The 19237-nt window shown below is 55.5% G+C and overlaps 1 protein-coding gene across 7 annotated transcripts in view; it reads left to right on the top strand.

The window, feature by feature from the left end:
• Positions 1 to 19002, top strand: part of MEF2D (myocyte enhancer factor 2D) — a 27832-nt gene extending 8830 nt beyond the window's left edge. Inside the window, exons 4-11 of one of the 7 annotated variants that reach the window (XM_042893290.1) lie at positions 2880 to 3014; positions 5717 to 5927; positions 7710 to 7766; positions 10025 to 10215; positions 10499 to 10519; positions 13091 to 13220; positions 15201 to 15444; positions 16388 to 19002. In XM_042893290.1, the coding sequence (XP_042749224.1) occupies positions 2880 to 3014; positions 5717 to 5927; positions 7710 to 7766; positions 10025 to 10215; positions 10499 to 10519; positions 13091 to 13220; positions 15201 to 15444; positions 16388 to 16715 (1317 nt within the window). In that variant the 3' untranslated portion in view covers positions 16716 to 19002. Of the gene's footprint in view, positions 1 to 2585; positions 2724 to 2879; positions 3015 to 5716; positions 5928 to 7709; positions 7767 to 10024; positions 10216 to 10498; positions 10520 to 13090; positions 13221 to 15200; positions 15445 to 16387 lie in introns of all 7 variants that reach the window. The other 6 variants (XM_042893291.1, XM_042893288.1, XM_042893289.1 and 3 more) reach the window with 6 other exon arrangements.
• The last annotated feature ends 235 nt before the right edge of the window (positions 19003 to 19237 follow it).

Genomic DNA, 19237 nt, shown 5'->3' with positions numbered 1-19237 from the left:
CCTTGCATGGCACAGGGATTCAGATCTGGTGGCAGTGGGGCTTTGCACGGTGCAGGGACTCAGCTGGCAGCAGTGGAGCCTTGCACGGCACAGGGATTCGGGGTTGGCAGCAGTGAAGCCAAGCTCTTGGGATGAGGCACTCAGTGCAGCAGGAGGGGTTTGAGCCCCTCCGCTCCCTGCCTAGCCTCAGTCCTGACTGCTGCAAGCTTTTAAGTCTGAGAAAATCTCTCTGACTGCAGTGAGGGGGAGAAAAGGGGGGGGGTCCTTAATCGCAGGGCCCGGCCAAGGCCTCAGACAGGCACGCTGAGTGCCACGTGCGCGCCCGGCTGCGGATCACGCCGGCTTTGCTCCTCGCTGTCGCTTCTCGTTTCCCGAAGCCCAGCTGATGTGCCAGCTCCTGGTGAGGGACGGGGACGGGGCAGGGCTGTGGGGATGCTCCAGGTCAGGCAGCGCATCCTCTGCTTTCCCTGGCTGTGTGGCTGGCTCCTGCTTTGCTTCCCAGTTCCGTTGCTGCAGGAGGTGCAGAGGCGCCGTGTCCTGTTCCTTTCCATCCTTCCCCAAAGTCAGGAGTTGCTTAAATTGCAGCCACCCTCCTTTAAGGGAAGTCGGCTGCATCCTGGCCGAGCATCGCTTCCTCTCACATGCTCGGGGTTTCCTGCTGCTCTCCCACCCTCCTGGGGTTAAAACCTGCTCCTGAACAGGGTGTCAGCAGCCACCAAACCAGGAAAGGGCTTTATTTTTCTCTTTTTTTGTCCTTTGTGAGGTGATGTTCTCACCCTGGTTTTATCCTTTGGCGTTTTTTCAGGTGAAGAAACTCAGTTGAAATGGGCTTTTAAGTGAGAAGAGGTCGTTTTCCCTTGCGTTTTCAGCACTGTAGGTTTTAGGAAGGAGGGATTTCCTTTAAGTTTTGTGAACAGAGCTGGGTGGGACAGCTGGCCACGGTGAGGAGAAACACCACAGCATGGGCACAGCCCCTTATTAGACACCGGAGAGTCTCCCCAGCACAGCTCCTGCTGCACGCATCTGTAGGAAACACAGCTTCATTGCTTCCATGGCTCATGGAACAATGTTTTCCACTTTGCCTCTGAAAGAGAAAGAGAGAGGGGGAGGAAAATCTCTTTTTTTAAGCAAGGAGGGAGACTCAACTTTCCAGCTGCCTCGGCGAAACAAAAGATTTGGGGAAAGAATTTTGCAAAAAATATAGTTTCCAAAAAAAGGCAAAGCCGGTCCCTTCCCCACTGCAAGAGCATGGCACGTTTTTTTGCGTGCGTCGTACGAAATACAAACAAGGGCAGTGGACAGAAATAGCAAAACAACTGGGAAGAATCCTCAGGAGCCTTCAAAGAGTGGCCTTGAGAACCAACCTTTGGCTCAGCCTTCGAGTTGAGCCCCAGCTCTGGTGTCCGGGCAGCACGGGTTGCATGTGCTGCCAACCGTGCCAATAGAGCGCATTCTGCTGGAGCTGCCCCTCCTGTGTGAAGGGGAAAGAAATGGCAGCAATAAGCAGGATTTGGGGGGGATGGCAGCACCAAGTGGGGCTTCACCCCCCCCCTTTACAGCTCTGCTGTAAAGACATCACTGTGGGCGCAATCCAAAGGAAGAGCGTGAAATTGGAGTGGTGAAGCACGCGTTCTGAAAGCGTTGTTTCTTTTGGAGGGGTGATGTCAGAATCTGCTGGTTTTCCTTGCTGCTGCTGCTGGATTTACCACGTGAGCACCATGGCTGGCAAAATGGTGTTGGTTTCTGCAAGCCTGGATGATGTCGAAAGTGGCTGACGTTGAAGCACGGGGTGCAAATACGGAGGGGTTTCAGCTGGAGGGAGGGGAGCTTGCTGGGATGGCAGTGGGAGGCAAACAGCTCCTGGTTGCACTGCCTGCATGGCTCCAGGTAGAGCAGAACGGCTCCAGGATGTTTTGACCTTGAAGCAGAGATGTTTATAGCTGTTTAGGAAGGGAAGAGGAGAATTGTCAAGGCCTTTATTTTTCCCCCTTCTGAATTTGGCATGAAAAGAGATCAAGAATTCCAGGAAATTCTGTAGCTTCGACTTAAAAAAAAAAAAATTGGCAAGTGATGGTTCCATAATAACGCCTAATTGCTTTTGGTATTTTGAAAATAAAATGATTAAATGTGCACGCGTAGCACAGGCTGCAGATTGGCTTCTGCTGTGTGAAAAGAGGGACTTTTTGCTCAAACCCTGCTTGGGTTTTTTGCTGAGTGCCCATCCTGCCAAGCTCCTGCATAAGGGAGCGCAGGTGATAGGACCTGTGTCTGCTTTTTGGCCCTATTTCCTATGTGCAAAAACATCTTAGCTATTATTTCCAGCAGGAGGGTGCATCCCATCCTCGAGGTTCATTTCCCCTCCTTGTCATCATGCTGACTGGAGGTGACAAAACCCTCATCTGAGCTCGTATGGGTCCAAATTCAGCACCAGCACACGCTGCTCTTTTGAGATCTAGGCAGTTTTTCCCTCCATCCATCCATCTGTCCATCCGTCCCTATCATTTAATGCCACCTTTGTGCTGCAGGGACATTCCGGGAGAACCCCACCAGTCTCAGGTCTCAAACTGTCCTGATTGTGTTTTCAGACGTTAAGAAAGAAAGGTTTTAATGGCTGTGACAGCCCGGAACCCGACGGAGATGACTCGATAGACCAGAGCCCCTTGATGGAGGATAAATACCGTAAAGGCAGCGAGGATCTGGATATCCTGTTCAAGCGATACGGTGTAAGTAGCTGCTCTGTGGCCAGGAAGCCTTCATTATTCTGTTTTTCTTCTGTTCGATTTCCCCCCCCAACCTCGTCCCCACTCCTTCCCCAACACCCCTGCTGCCCCCTTCCCTCCCTTCCCCCCCTTTCCCCCTTCCCCCCCAACGTCACACAGGCGCTGAACAAGAAGCACAGGGAATGCGAAAGCCCGGAAGGGGATGAAGTGTTTGCACTGACCCCGCAGACGGAGGAGAAATATAAAAAGATTGATGAGGAGTTTGATAAAATGATGCAGAGTTACCGGCTCGCAGTGAGTAGCTGGTGGCCTGCAGCCCCTCCCGCCCTGGCTGCCTCTGGGTGACGGGGGTCTTGCATGGCTTTGCTTTGGAGCCGTGCTGTGCCGTGGGAACCAGGGCCCTGAATGCACCCAGAGGGGCAGGAAACGAGGGCAGAAAAGGGGGGAAAGTGGTGGAAGCAGCACCAGGAGCTGTTGGGGACCCTCTGGTCTCCCAGCTGGAGAAGTGGGAGCAGCCCCCTGGGCGACTCAGCCAGCATCCCTGGGCTCTGGGTCAGGGCTTCTTCTGCCCTTTGGCCATGAGTACTGGATTTGAGTCTCCTTGGCCACCCTTTTGCCCCCCATAAGGGGTTTTCTATGGGTTAAGAGCCCCAGGCCCCTGTGAGCTGGCGGGGAGGAGCACTGGGTCAGCCCACTTTGGGCCATTTTGCCTTAATTCCACCCAAATCCATCAAGCCCTCAAGGCAGCTGGTGGCCATGGCAGAAATCCAGTGAGGTTTTAGCCCGTGATCCCAGGCCCGTCAGCGGGGTGGCATCAGGACAGCGCTGGAAGGGATTTGTGTCAGAAGACGGGAGGGGGGAACGCGTGTCAAATTAGTTGTTAGCAGTGGGAGCGAGGGCTGGCGGTGCAGGCAAACCTCCTTCAGTGAGATTAGCCCCGTGTCACTGCAGCCATTGTGGACGCTGCAGGGAGCAGGGAGGCTAAGGGCTGGATGCAGCAATAGGAAATGACACAGCCCCCTCCCCACCTTAAAAAAAAAAAAAGATATCTGCCCTTCCACGCTTTGCGAGCCCATACAGGTTAAAAATTCTGGCTTTTCAAGAAAATTGGGTCTTGAAATCCATCCCCCTTTGGTTTTGCTGACTCAGCTTGCAAAGCACGAGGCGTTTTGCCTCGGTGGCATCTCGCTCTTTAGGGAAGAGATTTTGACCCCACCAGGGCTTGCTTGGGGTGGAGGCACAGCTCCATCCCCTTGCAGCCCCTGCGCTAGCCCTGGTCTGCCTGTGTTTTTGGGCAGGGGGGCATTCGGGTGCTGGGGGTTCAAGGCAGAGCATCCGGCTCCTCGTCTAAACCCCCTGCGCGGTGGGGATGGAGCAGTTCCAGCAGAGCGTGTGCTGTTGAAGGTGACGCTTCTCCTTTTTAACCAGCTGGAGTGTTTTTGTGTGTGATGAGAACTAACTGGGCTCGTTAGCTAACAGCAGCCGTGTTCGCTGTGGAGAGTCCCTCTGCGCTCGGAGCGTGTTTGCAATGGCTTTTGATAGAATCAGACATCATTAGGGGCTTGGCTGATGTGTGCATCTTCTCCCCAGATTTTGGACTGAGGTGTGAGCGCATCCAGGCAGCCCCTGTGCCCCAGCTACCCCCAGGCACTGGTGCTGGGTCCCAGTCGCACGCTGGCCTGACAGCAGCATGGAGACACAGGGGCCGGATGCTGCTCTCTGATCATCCTCGCTGAGGATGTGAGGCACCGGGTTTGCTCTTCATTCCCTCTTCTGGGAACGCACACACACGTGCTTACAGTGATTTATTGCACAATGCTGCCACGCTGTTCACACACCTGACAAAACCTGCCAGGCTCCCCGTGGCCCCCCACCTTTTTTTTTTTTGTTTTGTTTGTTTGCAGCTGGTTGCAACCCCTGGTTGCAGGGCCAGGGCTGTGTTAAGGCTTGTAGAGCCCTGGAAGGGGACACGCCAGTCCCCAGAGCCCTTGGAGCCGTGCTGCAGCGCCAGCTCGGGGCCACAGGATCTCTGAAGGACAGGATGCCCTTGAGCGGGTGGGAGGGTTTCCAGCAGTGAGCCTGGTGAGCACCGTCCCTTCTTCCCTCCTCTCCTCTCCCCTTAAAGGAATTCAGCCACAAGGAACAGCACCCTGTAACATCATGGTGCTGGGAACTTGGCTCTCTCCACGCCTGCTGGTGTGTTTGGTGGGGACGCTGGGTGTTGCCTGGTGGCACTGAGCGCTCTGCTTTCCCAGCCCTTGGCAAATTAAAGTGGGATTTTAACAAAGCCCCTGCTAAAGCCTCTAAGCAGGTGCCTGTTCCTGTTAATGAAGAGCAAATCAGTGACATAAGAAAGGCTGATGGGATAATCACGGTGAGTCTGGTTCCTGCGGGGACGCTGGTAGGTGAAGCTGGTCCTCGACCTGCAGACAAGGATAGGGCTTGAGCCGTCCTCCTGCTCCCACCGGGTCGCCTCCTCCTCCTGCCCCACAGCTCCTGGTGGTGGAAGGACAGACCTCAGTGTCACCTGGAGGGCACGAGGCACTGCGAGCCTGTCCCTGGCACTCAGAGCCACTCTGCAGAGGGGCAGAGGGCAGTGCTGCAAGGGGAACCCCACGGCACTTCTCCCCTCTTTGATGCTTTGAGCTCTGAAAACGTGACGGGGAAATAAACGTGGGCCTAAAAAGAAAGAGAAAGCAGCCAGTGGCGAATCTGTGTTGTGTCTAGGCAGACTCCGTGCTGTTCCACAGGAGTCTGTCTGGGCTCCTGTGCCATTGCTGCCCCGAGATGCTGAGATGGATGGGTGCATCACGCCCCGTGCAGATGGAAGTGCATCAGCGTGGAGGCTTGGGGTGGCCACGCTGACTCCCCTGCAGCCATGGGACGGTGCTGCCAATCCCAGGCAGGATCTGGCCCCCCCACCCCCTTGCTGGGAGCCTGCAAAGTGAGCACCTCCTTCTGCCTGCTCCCCTTCACCTCCTGCTCTCTCTCTTCAGTCTGCAGTGCCCACGCCAAACTTTGCCATGCCAGTGACGGTTCCTGTGACCAACCAGAACACGCTGCAGTTCAGCAGCCCGGGCAGCTCGTTGGTGACCCAATCCCTGGTAACCTCATCTCTGACTGACCCCCGGCTCCTCTCACCACAGCAACCAGCACTGCAGAGGAACACCGTGTCCCCAGGGTTGCCGCAGCGGCCAGCCAGCGCAGGTGAGTGATCCTACATCCCCTCTGCAAGAAGCCCAAAGCTCCAAGCGACCGCTCCCTGCCCAGGGATCACCCTTTGCTTTTCCACATCAGGATATTTCACATCAGGCGGTGCGAGTGGCTGTGAGTCACCCGGTGTCTTTCCCAGCCCAGGTCTGGCTGCTTGTGTCCCAGCGCCGTCGGGGACGTGGGACCGCTGCCTAAAAAGGGCCTTTTTTTTGTTGTTGTTGCCTCAGCCTGCGGTGGCTGCAGTTGGTTGCTGAGCGATTACTCACACAGACCTGCTGACAGATCCGAGGAGTGGTCCTTTCCAGCGGGGACTGGCGTGGGGTGGTGAGAGCAGGTTGGGGAAAGGCTCTCGTCACCCGCGCTCCCTGCAGTGAGGGGGACATGTGACCGCAGCCCGACTCTCCTGCGGTGCCATCATAAATAATAATAGCACGCAGAAAGCCCCTGCTTGCTATTTCGGTCCTTGCAGATGGTCTGTAAAAGTCGTTTGGGCTGCAAATGGCAGAGGCAGTGTTGGTTTGGCTGCCCAGGCTCTCTGAAAGACTGAAGGAGCTGGGCCTGAGGAGCAGGGCCCCAGATTTCAGAGGAAAAGGGATCTTTTTGCTGGTTCCAAAGAGCAGCATCTCCCTCCTGCGCTGTGGCTCTGTCTGTAGGCATCACCCCTGCCCTCTTGCTGGCCTCTGCAGAAAAAAAGAGGCTTTGCTGTCAAGCAGAGCCTGCTCGGCGCTTGCCGTTTCCATCCAGCTCACGAAACATTTGTTTCAAGGGGGAATAATTTTGTGGTTGCGAGCACTGAGGTGTTCCAAGTCCAACCATCTGCATTTCATTCACTCACTGCCTGGGACACGGAAGAAATCCTGTTTATAGGAGCCAGAGCCTTGCATGTGAGACAAGCTATTTCTTTTATATATATATATATATATTATTTTTTTTTAACAATGCAGTCAAGAGGAATGCAGCGAGCTGCGTTATTGTTTCCAAAGCAAAGGCAGTGCTGGCGTGGAGCTTGCTCAGTGCTCACTGCTGCCGTCTGCTCAAGGACTTCAATGCAACCAAGACCCTGCTTTGCATCCCCATCCCCTGCAGGGAGCATGGTGCCTGCTGTGCTCTAGGGAACTCTGTACCCTTTTGCCAAGTAAAGTATTTTTGGGACCACGACACCCACGATCACGCTTTCACATGGGGAACAAAATGCCTTTCTTGCGCAGCAGCATTTGTGCTTTCAAGGGCCTGCTGCCACCCTGAGCCCTGCTTTGACAGCAGTGGCTGGAGGCAGTTTCCTGTCTCGGGGTGATGGAGCTGGATCTGTTATTGGGCAGCCTGAGGCCCCTGCTTTGCTTTTCCCAGTGCTGTCCAAGCATTCACCTTCGTGCAGCAGAGCCACGGAAGGCAGCGTTGCAGCAGCGCTGGCAGTGTTAGGGGTGGTTTCCATTCGGTGCAAAAGTTACAGGGCAGATAGTGTTTCACACTGTGCTGTTGGGGCTCATTTCCCTGCAGCACAGCCCCTGTGTACCTCCAGAAGGCTTGGAACAAAATAGCCACAGTGTTTTCCAAGCCGTGTGCTTTGGACCAGGCCCTTGTGCCGCCTGGCTGCTGCCCAAAGGAAACGGATCTGCCTGGATATTGTTTCCAAACCTGATCACCAGGAATGCTGCTCATTTTGCCCAGGACTTTCTCGCCGGGAATGCAGCACTGCTGATTTTCCTTTGCCTTCCTCCCTCCCCCAGGAGCGATGTTCAGCATGGCCCTGACCCCATGTTTCTGGTTGTTTCGTAGGGGCGATGCTTGGGGGTGACCTGAACAACACCAACGGAGCTTGCCCGAGTCCTGTGGGTAAGTGAGGAGCGGTGTGGGGCTGGCACTAGCAAGCTGGGCTCTTTTCTCTCTTCTGTGCCTCCATTTCCCATCAATAGCACAGGAATGTGTGTTTTCCTTTCAACCCAGCACATTTGGGGAATGGAGAAGTGCTAAGGAGGGTTTGGCAGCGAGAGGCTTTGCCGGAGATGCTCCAGGCCAGCCTCTCTGCAATGTTCCATCAGAGATACAGGGAAGTGATGTGCTTCGTGGAGCTGAGGTCCTTGCTCTTTGGAAGAGCTACAAACCAAAGAGCTTTGGCTTTTGGCAGACAAAAGAAGACCTGATTTGAGCTTTAGCACCCCGAACTGAAACCCGCTCCTCCGCTGACCTCAGCTGAGTTACTTAACACCTGATTCCTCCATGCACTTGGGCCCTGTAAAGGAACTTTACAGCGAGGAAAAAAGCTCATTAGGGCCCCTTTCCACTGCGAGAGCCCCAGCACTAACTCAACTCAGACCGTGTGGCTTAACTCCCCGGCTATAAAATGAGCTAATAATGCCTCCTGCCCGCGGCTCGGGTCAGCCAACACGCAGCCTCTGGCACCTGCTGTCCCAGGCGAGCAGAGCCCTGCCCCCTGATTGTCCCTTTTGATGCTAGTTTTGCCAGAGGCTCACTCTGGAGAAGCCTGGCAATTGGCATTAGCCCCAGCGAAACCCAAACTGGTTCGGAAGCGGTTCTGCAGCACCGCCAACCCGCGTGGGGATGGGGTGGCTTCTGCTAGAAGGGAGAGGGGGGGCTGTGGGGCTGCACCTCCCCGCCTTGCTGCCCCCCAAAGCCACCCGCCGCCCCCACGTCAGCTGTTGTGAGCAGCCGTGGCAGCGAGGAGCTTGGCAGAGCTGCTGAATGTCAGCATTGACGTCACCGCAGCACCGCAGCATTCCCCGCGTTCCTGCTGCCGCTCCAGGAAACGGGCGTGAGGAGCGGGGCACGGCCAGCCCTGCCTGCCCTCCGTCCACGGGGGGCTTCTGTGTCCCTGGGGCATCTCGTCCTCCTGTCCTCCTCCTCTTCCTCGCTCTATCTGCGGGATTGAGGTTACCTGCAGCTTCTGAGTCATCAGCCGCGGGTGGCCGCGGCCTGGATTCTGCAGCCATGCAGATTTCTGCTGTGCCACCTTGCATCTGGAGGGAAACACCCTGTGCTCACTGCCTCCATCAGCCTCCCTGCGTTTGGGCATCTTTACGCTTTTGAAGATGCTGCATTCGTGCATTTTTCCCCTGTGCAGAGCAGCATGTAGTTGTTCTGTCCAGGCACAGCATGGCAGGCGTTTGGTAGACACGTCCACCCCAACCCCACAGCACCGGTGTCCTGCCCACCCACCCCAACAGCTGCCCACCGTCGTGAGGCAGCATACCTCGAATTTGTGGTTGCCGTTGGAGCTGCACGCGTGCGCATTGATGTTGATGCCATCTCAGCAACAAAAGCATCAAGTTTTAACTTTCCTTTAGGTTCTGTTCCCATCTCAGGGTTGGGGGGCAAGGCTGTGTTCTCGCCAGTTTCATCCCATCCCCAGTCTGCCTGGCCTGGGGCGGCAGTGGGCACCTGCCATGGCTGCAGCATTGCCACTGCCAGCTGAAATGCAGATGTAGAGTAGTGGTAGATGTGATTAATAATGCAATCAGCGACCTATTTTTCCTGGTCTAACGTGCAGTGAATACGAGGGCTGAATCCTGGTGATTGCTAAACGCCTTTCTATCTTTGGGGCCTATTCATAAAAATAAAAAAAAAAAAAAAAAAAAAAGCCCTCATCAGAACAGTAATCTGATCCAATTTATTCCCTTCCTGATGTTCATCAAATCTTTTCCTTTTTAAATTTTTTTTTTTTCCTTCCCTTTCTTCTTTTTTTTTTTTTTTGCCTTCTCGTCTTTGCACATAAAATCCTTAAGTGGGGCAGCGGGAGGAGGAGGAGGAGGGACTCTCAGATCTTCAAAGGGGCAGTGGGATCAGTGCGCCAGGTCTTCCGCTCTGCCCACAGCCCTTTTTGCTGCCAAAAAGCAGCTTCAAAAGTGAACGTGAGAGCAATTATCCGCCTCAACAGGGCCCTGCTGCCCTGCTACCAGCAGCGTGCAGGGGTCGTGCTGAAAGCAGCACTGCAGCGTTGCGGTGATGCCCGTGGGCTCCTGCAGGCGAGGAGCTGCTCAGTGCATGAGGGTCTGCATCCCTGCTCTGCACACCCAGGACAGCTTCGCAGGTCTCGCCATCGCCACGCGTTTCACCTTGTGGCCGTTCTCCCGCAGGCAATGGCTACGTGAGTGCTCGTGCCTCCCCTGGTCTCCTTCCCGTCTCCAACGGCAGCACTTTGGGCAAGATCATCCCAGCCAAGTCCCCTCCACCGCCACCCCACAGCACGCAGCTCGCCACCAACAGCCGCAAGCCGGACCTGCGCGTCATCACCTCGCAGAGCGGCAAAGGGCTGATGCACCACCTGGTGAGCAGCGCCGCGTGGCACTGCCAGGGAGCTTGGCACCAGCGTGGGTTCGGTACAGGCACCTCTTCCCCGCTGTGCCGGTGGGAGCTGGGAGGATTTCCCTTCGCGTTTCCCTTTGCACCGAACCCGCTGCGTGTCCCTAATGGTGCACACGAATGTCACCTGGCGTGCGACGCGCGCCCCGTCCCTGCGAGCAGCCGGCAAGCGCGGGGTGCGGCGGCGGTGGGTGAGGGCAGCGGGTTAATGGTGCCTCTTGGTTTTCTCCCCGTTCCTGTGCGGGCAGACGGAGGATCACCTGGCTCTGGTGAGTGACACTGAGAGTGCGTTGCGGTGGGCGTTGTGACCTGGGCCGCTTCTCCTGTTTGTCCCCGCATCCCTGCCGGCCCCTCTGCTGGGAGTGCAGCATCGATGTCGCTGCCCCCTTCCTTAAAGGAGCTACAAAAACCCCCTTGTTTGTAGACAAATCGGAAGGAAGGGCTGAGCTGCAGGCTGTCACGCGAGCTGTCAGGTGGTTCATCCTCCTTAGGGACTCACCCTGTGTGCCTGTGTGCCACACAGCCAACCTGGGCACTGCTGTGCCCATGGGGGGGCATGGGGAAACCTGGCCTGCAGCGGGGGGGGGGGGGGAAGCATAGGCTCTCTCCTATTTTCCTATGAAGTTATTATTTGCAGCCTGTGTGAATCCACTGCCTGGCTCACCCGTGCACCAGCCCTTGTTTGTGCACAGGGGCAATTTTCTGTGTTATTTTTATGGCTTTTTTTTTTTTTTTTTTTTTTTTTTTCCTTTCTGCCAGCAAAGTGAACACCACCTTGTTTGTGGCAATGATTCACCCTTTTCTGTTGCTATTCTGGTTCAGGGCAGATGGGCGACAGGTCAGCGCAGTGAGGAAAGGACGAGAGCCACTGTAGGATGCAGCAAACACAGCCAGGGAAAAGCTTTCCAAAAGCACAGGAGTGAGGCAGGACCTCTCACAGCCTGCGAGGAGATACTTGGCCAGGGCCAGGGCTGGCTGAGGCTTTTGCAGACTTGAATTCTGCTCCACTCCGTGCCCTACAAACCTCCCTTCCCTACCTGAATCCCTGGCAACGTTGTGCCTCAGTTTCCCCACCTGCAGCCTCCAAACAGCCAGCACCTCCACTTCACCCTTCCCTCTGCCGCAGGGCATTGCCTGAAGGAGCAGCTGGCTTTAGGCAAAAATCAGCCAGGTTAGCATGAATAGCTTTAATTGGAGCTGCCAGGCTGCCTCTGCCTGTAGCAAAATGTGGTCTTTGTCCAACCCCAGCTGGCAGCGAGGTGACAGAGTCCAGGAGGGGGACAGGGAGCTTGGCACAGCTCTGCAGGTGGGGGCCATCTGCCCACAGCTGCTCTGCAGGCTCAGTGCTGCAGTCACCCACCTCCCTGCATCCCCTCCCTGCATGTTGCCCTCATCCTAGCTCTCCTTTCCCTGGGATGTCACCCGCCTGCTCTCCCCAGGATGCTCCCAGCCACCCCAATGTAAGCCGTGGAGCTGCTTTTAGTGGGGTCAGGAAGGTGAAACCCCTCCATGTTTCTGCATGCCATGGGCTGTTTCCCATTGGAAGCATAGGGCAGAATCTGTTCCATCAGTGCACCACCATGTCACCTGGGAGCATGACTGCATGGTTTTGTAACAAGCCCGAGTGACAGCTTGCCACTCAGGGTATTTTGCAACCTATGTGTGGCATCTTGCACATGTCAGCACCTTTTGCCTGCATGGTTTGGGATTAAAACTAGGTGCTGCCTTGCGGCATGGCGAGGCCACACACCTGAGACTGCAGAGGATGAGCTCCTGGTGATGGCATTTCCCTTCAGCATCCCTGCCCTATGGGGCAGTGGGCACCCCCTAGGGTGACTGCCAGCAGGGTGCAAGCCAGGAAAACCTCTGACAGCCTCAGCTCTTCATCAATTAGCACCCATCCTCGGCAATTAGCATCGCCTTCCTCGGCAGCGTGTGGGTGCTGCATACCCTTCTAGGGCAGGGTTGAGGTGCTGAGTGCACCCCAGGAGATCCTGTGTTGGTGCAGACACCCATGCCTGGCCCTAAAACTCCATGGCAGCCCTGGGTGCTGCTGTGCTGGTGCAGGCTGTGCCCCAGGGGATGCAGCAGCCTCGTGCCAGGCGTGCTGGGAGCTGGGCAGTGCCCCAGGCTTCACGGGATGACGTGTGCCGGGGGTGCTGCAGATTAGAGGCAAGCCTCTTGAGTCTGATTTAAATCAGATCAGCAGAGGCAGCCCAGATTATCTGCCTTGTAAACAGGGCTGAAGCTGACCCGTAGATCTGCCCACGTAACCGCCTGAAGAGCCGTGGGGAGAGGCTGGCTTGCACCCAGATGAGCGCAGGATTTTTCCACCAGGGACCCTGCTAATGCCTGAGTCACCCCAACCTCGTGAGGTCATCAAGCCCAGGGGCTGCTGAGAGCTGGTTTCTAGGATGCCACAGCACCCTTACAATCCTCTCAGTTGTGCCTCACGTCTGCATCTTGTGTTGGAGGCCAGGGGCTCGCCCCTGCTGCAGGAGGAGCAGCCCTGTGCAGCACCAGGCACTGATTTCGTACCATGATCTTCTCCCAGTGCAGCGAAGGCAATCGCACGCATCCTCTGGGAAATAGTATCTGGTTTTGTTTCAGCATGGGCAGGGAGGCTGTAAGGATTTGTGCCTTACAAACAGGCACCTCGCTGCTGCAGCACAGAGATGCCCTCCGTGCAGAAAACCCCCAGTCCTGAGCAGAAAAGTGATCCAAGGGCTCCCTGAGCTGCCCGTGAGCTTCACAGAGGTCGTGGGTGTCTGTAACCTGCTGGGGTTTGGGGCTTGGGGTGCAGCGGGCCGCCTTGTAACAGCCTCCATTTGCTTCCCCAGCAGAACACACAGCGGTTAGGTGTCTCCCAGGCGACTCACTCTCTAACCACGCCGGTTGTTTCTGTGGCCACCCCGAGCCTGCTGACACAGGGGCTGCCGTTCTCTGCCATGCCGACTGCGTACAACACAGGTGAGGGCGCTGCCACCTCCTGCACATCTCCCTGAATGGCTGCAGAGAGCATCTGGTGCAGCTCACCGCTGCCAGATGCCGTCGGAGGCCAAGAGTTTCACAAGATGAAAACAAAGGGGAAACTCATTATATTAAGAATGGGAACTCGCTGTTGTATCCAGGAAGGCTGTGAGGGCACGGTTCTCATGCTGTAGCCCATTACGTGGTGTTGGCAGCGTGAAGATGCTTTTAAGTGGATGTTAATTGCAGCTACGCCCATCTCAGGGCTCTCTCGAAAGCTGCAAGTGATGTTGTAATAGGGGCTTAATGAAAATGAGCGTCAGGGACCCAAAAGTTTGGAAAGAATGCAGACCGTCCTGCTTGTAGGGCTGGTGAGGTGTGTGCTAGCCCAAGGCAACTCCAGCAAAGGGTTCTGCTCACCTGCAGCCTGCCCAAACCCCGGGGGCACCGGGGAGTGATGCAGGGATGTTTTCCCTCATCACTCACTTTGGTGTTTGCTCAGAGAAAAAATTGGAAGAAATGCAGAAAGCTGCTCGTCTGGAAGAACCCAGGATAGGCGTGCTGGGAACTCCCTCACATAATTAGTAGGTGTAGCCCAGGAGATGCCTGTTTGACTTCTCTCCCTGTGTGGAAGTCGGTGCGGGCCACCAACGAGTCTGGGTGTTGCTAAAGTCCCCGAAATAGGTTTTAATTGGGCCTTGCACTGCTACAAGTCTTGGTGGGGGGTTGTGGGGGGGGGTAGAGCTGGTTGTTATCTTTTGGTATTTATTTTCCTCCTGCAGCTTAGCCGCAGGCAGAGAAACCATTCCCACCCGGGCGCCTGTGGCTGGGATGTCTGAATGCCACAGGGCTGGCAGGGCTCACATCGCTACAGGGTGCAGATGTCTGCACCAAACCCAAGCCCTGGGTGCTACTCCTTGTTCCTCCCACTTCTAACCTAGGGATATCCTCCCCGTGGGGCTGCTGAGGTTACAGGAGTGTGTGCCCTTCCTTGCGCTGCTTGGGGTCATCAGACCTGGGGGTGTTTGCAGAAGTGGAAGGACCAGCGCTAGTGGGAATTCTCATGGGGTGAGAATGGGGCTGCTGCTGTGCAGGGAGTGCCTGCCATCAGCCTGCCAGCATTGCTTGCTGCCTGGCAGCCTCCTTTGTGTGCTGCTGCTGCTGCTGCAGGGGTGGGGAAGCTGAAACCACAGGCGCCCAAAATGACAGAGGCAGTGGGGAGGAGTGGGGTGAGGGCAGATCAGCATCGAGCATCTGCATCCCTATCAGATGCAGACGTGGCTCTGAGGAAAGGGCTGATCAAAGCTTTGGCCATCTCTTGGAAGAGCAGCTTCCTTCCCCGTGCTGCGTAGCTGAGGAGTTGCCACCTTGGCAACTTGCAGAGTGTTGGGCTGGGTCCTCCTGCTGGGCTGTGCAGCTCCTTGCAGCGGGTCCTGCTTCGAGGCAGGCTCCTTGCAGCTTGGCCTCCTCCTGTGGGGAGGGAGCGCCATCTGCTGATGCTCAGAAGCCGGTTGTGGTTGTGCAGAAGTGGGTCTGGGATGCGCAGAGTGAGTGGCCCTCCTGCCCCCCTGCTCCTTATGGTCCTGCGGGCAGGTGGGGAGGCACACGGGGGTTTGGCACCGCTCCCTCTCTGCCAGCTGCTCAGACTGGCTGTAGGGTGGATGTGCAGATTGTAAGGCACTGAATCTGTCCCCTTTGCCTCCGTGCGTGCATTTGCACGTGGATGTCCGTGGTTGTGTGGTACTGGAGAGAACCAAGGGCACTGCAGTGCTTTATGTTTTGGACAGTAAAAGCCTCGAAGGTGGAAGAGTCACCTCCCATGCCCAGCAACAATATGAAACTGCTGAGTCCCTGAGCTATTCCCCAGAAAGGCACGGCTCTGTTGTACCTCTTGAGTGGGTCTCTATCTTCCTGCAGTGCTCAGTGCTGGGTCAGAGAAGCCCTGACATTGAAATGACTGAAGAGCTCCTTTCATTCCAGATTATCAGCTGACAAGTGCTGAGTTATCTTCACTGCCAGCATTCAGCTCACCTGGTGGGTTGTCCCTTGGCAACATCTCTGCCTGGCAGCAGCAACAACAGCAACAGCAACAGCAGCAGCAGCAGCAGCAGCAGCAGCAGCAACAGCAGCAGCAGCAACAACAGCAACAGCAGCAGCAGCAACAGCAGCAGCAACAACAACAGCAGCAGCAGCACCTGGTTCCTGTATCACTAGGAAATTTAATGTAAGTGAAATGAGCCCCAGGGCCACTCAGCTGATGGTACAAATGGTAATAAAATGATGCGGAGGGAATTGGGCACCACTGTCCCAGAGGTGACTGGGAGTCCCCAGGCAAGGTCAGGGCTGGGTGCTGCTTTCTGAGAGCCATGGCTTGGAGCTGGCTGCCCACGTGCAGCAGGAGCATTGCTCCCTTCTGACACAGGAGAGGAAGAGGGCATAGAGTAGGCATGACAGATAAGGGAGCTACTAATAGTGGTCCTGGCAGCGTAGGGAAGGCTATTTGTAACATGGAAAATGAATTGCTTTACTCCAAAAAAAAAACAAAAAAACCATCCATGCAGACTCCTGCTGGAACAGGTGCTCTGAAATGGAGCTGGAAATAAAGCATCCCCACTCACAGAGCTTTCTCACAGTACTGCAGTCGAAATAAAGATTGAAGCAACTCGCTCTTGGTTGCGCAGAGACTGCAGAACAGAAAGAAGCAGGGACTGAAGAAACGGAGGAGTTCAGTGGGAGCCCTAAAGCCTCCGCAGGGGAAAGCTGCTTGCACCTGCCTCTAGCACGAGTTGCTCAGAGCAGGTTGTGCATTGCCCAGCAGGGGCTCCAGGGCGTGCTCCATCCTTTGGTCAGGAGCTCAAGAGCTCTGCAGTGCCCAGACAACCCCACGCTCTGATGGTTTTGCACAACCGTTGGTGAGGCTGAGCACTGCTGAATGCTCTCTGCCTTTGGGGTGCTGTGCTGGGGAGCTGCTCTGGGCTCCAGCCCGGTGGGGATGAGGTTGGCAGGATCAGGTCCTGGCCTGGCAGGGATGTCGTTTTCGCAGTGAAGGGTGGGTGGTGAATTCTGCGGATGGGCAGAGGGCTGCTGGAACGATGAGTAACGAGAGGCTTCCCATTGTCTCCTCCTCCCCTTCCTCCCCTCCCTCCCCTGCTCCCGTGGATGCTCAGACAAGGAAGCCACTTGTCCCACACCACCACTTTGACTGTCAACACCAACCCCAACATCAGCATCAAGTCGGAGCCCGTTTCACCCAACCGGGAACGAAACACTGCCACCCCACTCAGCACCTTCCCCCACCAGCCCCGCCACGAGCCCACCGGCCGCTCGCCTGTCGACAGCCTCAGCAGCAACACCAGCTCCTACGAGGGCAGTGAGCGAGATGATCCCACTCGCACCGACTTCAGCTCCTCCCTGGGGCTGCTGCGCCCTGGCGGTGAGGCCGAGGGGGAGAGTCCTTCAGTGAAACGCATGCGGTTGGATACCTGGGTCACATAACGGGTCCCCGTCATCCCCAGGAGCGCCGCTGGCTCGCAGCGGGGAGGGCAGGGGGGGAAAGGGGAGGATTCTGGGGACAAAAACGGGTTTTAGGGGTTGGGGTGGGGAGATAATCATAAACTGCCTGAGAAATAGCTTTAGGATTTTGTAGGCATTCATTCTAGCACAATGGGCGACGCACGCAGTTCGTACAGCTGGGAGCTGTGAGTTCCAGGTTGGGTGGCAAGGAAATCAAAGGGAGAGGGATTGGAGCTGGGGGCTGTGGGGCTGCGCTGGTGCAGCGATGCGGGCGCTGAGCATCCCTGAGGGCTGCCCCACAGCCTGGGCAGGAGGGGATGGTTCAGTCCCATGGGACAAGGCTGTGTGCTGCAGCATTGCTTGGAGGTGTAGGGGGAACACGAGACAGGTTTAAGGCTTGATCTTTGCTGTTTGGGTGAGAGGTGGTTGTGGACATCATCATCTTTCCCTGCAGAGAAGGGGGCACCGCTGCTTCTGGCCACAATCATCCAAACCCTTCAGCCACCTCTGCTGAGGTCCCACTGAGCCCCGCAGGGTGCTTGGCTGAGGCAGGGCTGGTTTGGGAGTAACAGTCGTTTTACCAAAAAAAAAAATGCTGCAAGTGTGTCTAAAATGCATTCCCTGTTCTGTATGGGTCGAAGCTTTAAGTTAGAAGCTAGGAGTAAATCGTTGCTATTTAACGATTGCCACTGAAATAACGTCCTTAGGGATTTTGCCTGAAGGCCTCTGGAGGAGTGAACTGAGCTGCGCAGGATCTCTGCAGCAGCCTCAGCCACCTGGTTCAGTGGAAGGAAAAAGGGCACGAGGGAAGCAGGGGAAGTTCTGGAGCTGCTTTGTGGTGCCATCTCTGCCCCTGTCCCTGCTCAGGACTGTGAGGACGGTCCTCTGGCCGCACAGTTCCTCTCCACTGAAGCTTGTGGTTGCAGAATGACACAGAACCTGCCCCAGCACCTAACCTCATCCTGCACAGGGAGTTCCCCAGGGGATGAGGGCTGTGCGTCTGCCTCCTCCCAGAGATCCCAGCAGAGTTAGGTTCCAGCCCAACCTGTTGCACTGGGGCGGATTGTGATGAAAATGAATGTGGGCAACTTAAGGCGAGCAGTCAGAGGAAGGCCTCCGAAAATTCAGATGGGAGTGAACGGTGATGGCTGTGGAGAGGCAGCACGGAGCCAATGCAGCCCCACAATCCCTGCACGGAGCTGAAAGAGGTGTGCTGGCAGCGACCTCCTGCTGAAACCCTTTGAAAAGTCCCGTTTGCCACCACTTCCCCAAAGGCTGATCTGGTTCCGAATGCAAAATGTTTTGGTGTTCCATTCCTATTGCGGCACACCGGGGAGGGCGGGGGAGGGGGGGGGGGAGGGACGGGACACCCACGTGGGCAGATTCTGTGCCCCCCAATCCTTCTCCCTCCTCCTCAAACCCTGCACGGTGTGCGCCGGGCTTCTTGTCCACACCGAGGTGACGTGGATCTGTCCCCACGTCCCAGCTCCATCCCTCTGTCCCAGCTCTGTCCCCGCGTCCATCCAGGAAGCAGCCACACCGCCAGCACCCTGCGTGCATCGGACCCACACGGCAGCTCTTTGCACGGCCTCGCTTTGGAAATTAGGTGGGATTGACGACGTCTCGTCGCTCTCATTTTCTTTTCTTTTTCCTGACCGTCCTGCAAGAAAAAATAACGCCGCAACCAAACGTATTTCCGGCCCCGCAAAGGAGCGGGAAGGCAGCAGCGCGGCGCTTGGAGGGCGACGGAACATTTCTGCTCATTGACTTCACGCCCTGACTTCACATCTCAGAGAGCCAGAAAAAAAAAAAAAGGAAAAAAAAAAATACAAAAAAAACCAACCCAAACAAACCCAACAGACCGTAAAGCATCACTGCTTTCAGCCACGTGGAGTTGGGCTGCTTGGTGTGTGCCAAGACGTGCCAAACCGGAGCAGCGCAGCGCCACGACGCCACAGCTCAGCACTGACGCCTTGGCTCGGCGCATTGGGATTTCTCTCCCATCCCATCATGAGCTCGGGGTCGTCATCATTACTTCCCCATAAGAGTCCAGGAAACTCCTCCTAATTTTCAAAAGACAACGAGAAACGACAATCTTAAGAAACCAACACCCTCCTTTGTGCTTCTATGAATCTGTTCGGATCTTTGCGGTTTTTATTTCTCGTGCTCATCTGTACTGTTGACAGTTACAAATTGTGTATAATTTTTTTTTTTTTAAATTTGGATTTTTTTTTTTTTGACGTTGTATAGGGTTTAGTTTGAATATATATATATGTATTTTCCCATTTTTTTTTTTAAAAGGGGTGTTGCAAAAAAAAAAAAAAGAAAAAACACACACAAAAAAATAATTGCACGGTTGAAATGACAATAGTTAAAAATGCTGCAGTTTTTAGAGATGTGGAAGCAAAACGGAGCTTATTTATTCTCAAAGGCTATAAAATGCATGAAGAAAAAAAAACATTTACAAAAAAAACAAAAAAAAAAAAGAGAGAGAGGTAAGGTGG

Source organism: Lagopus leucura, unplaced genomic scaffold (assembly GCF_019238085.1).
Source record: "Lagopus leucura isolate 7727_CA_CO unplaced genomic scaffold, USGS_WTPT01 35428-0_obj-0_obj, whole genome shotgun sequence".
In the NCBI taxonomy this organism is placed as follows: Eukaryota; Metazoa; Chordata; class Aves; order Galliformes; family Phasianidae; genus Lagopus; species Lagopus leucura.
The sequence above is the reverse complement of the archived record's forward strand: the minus strand, read 5'-3'. Positions and strand labels throughout refer to the sequence as shown.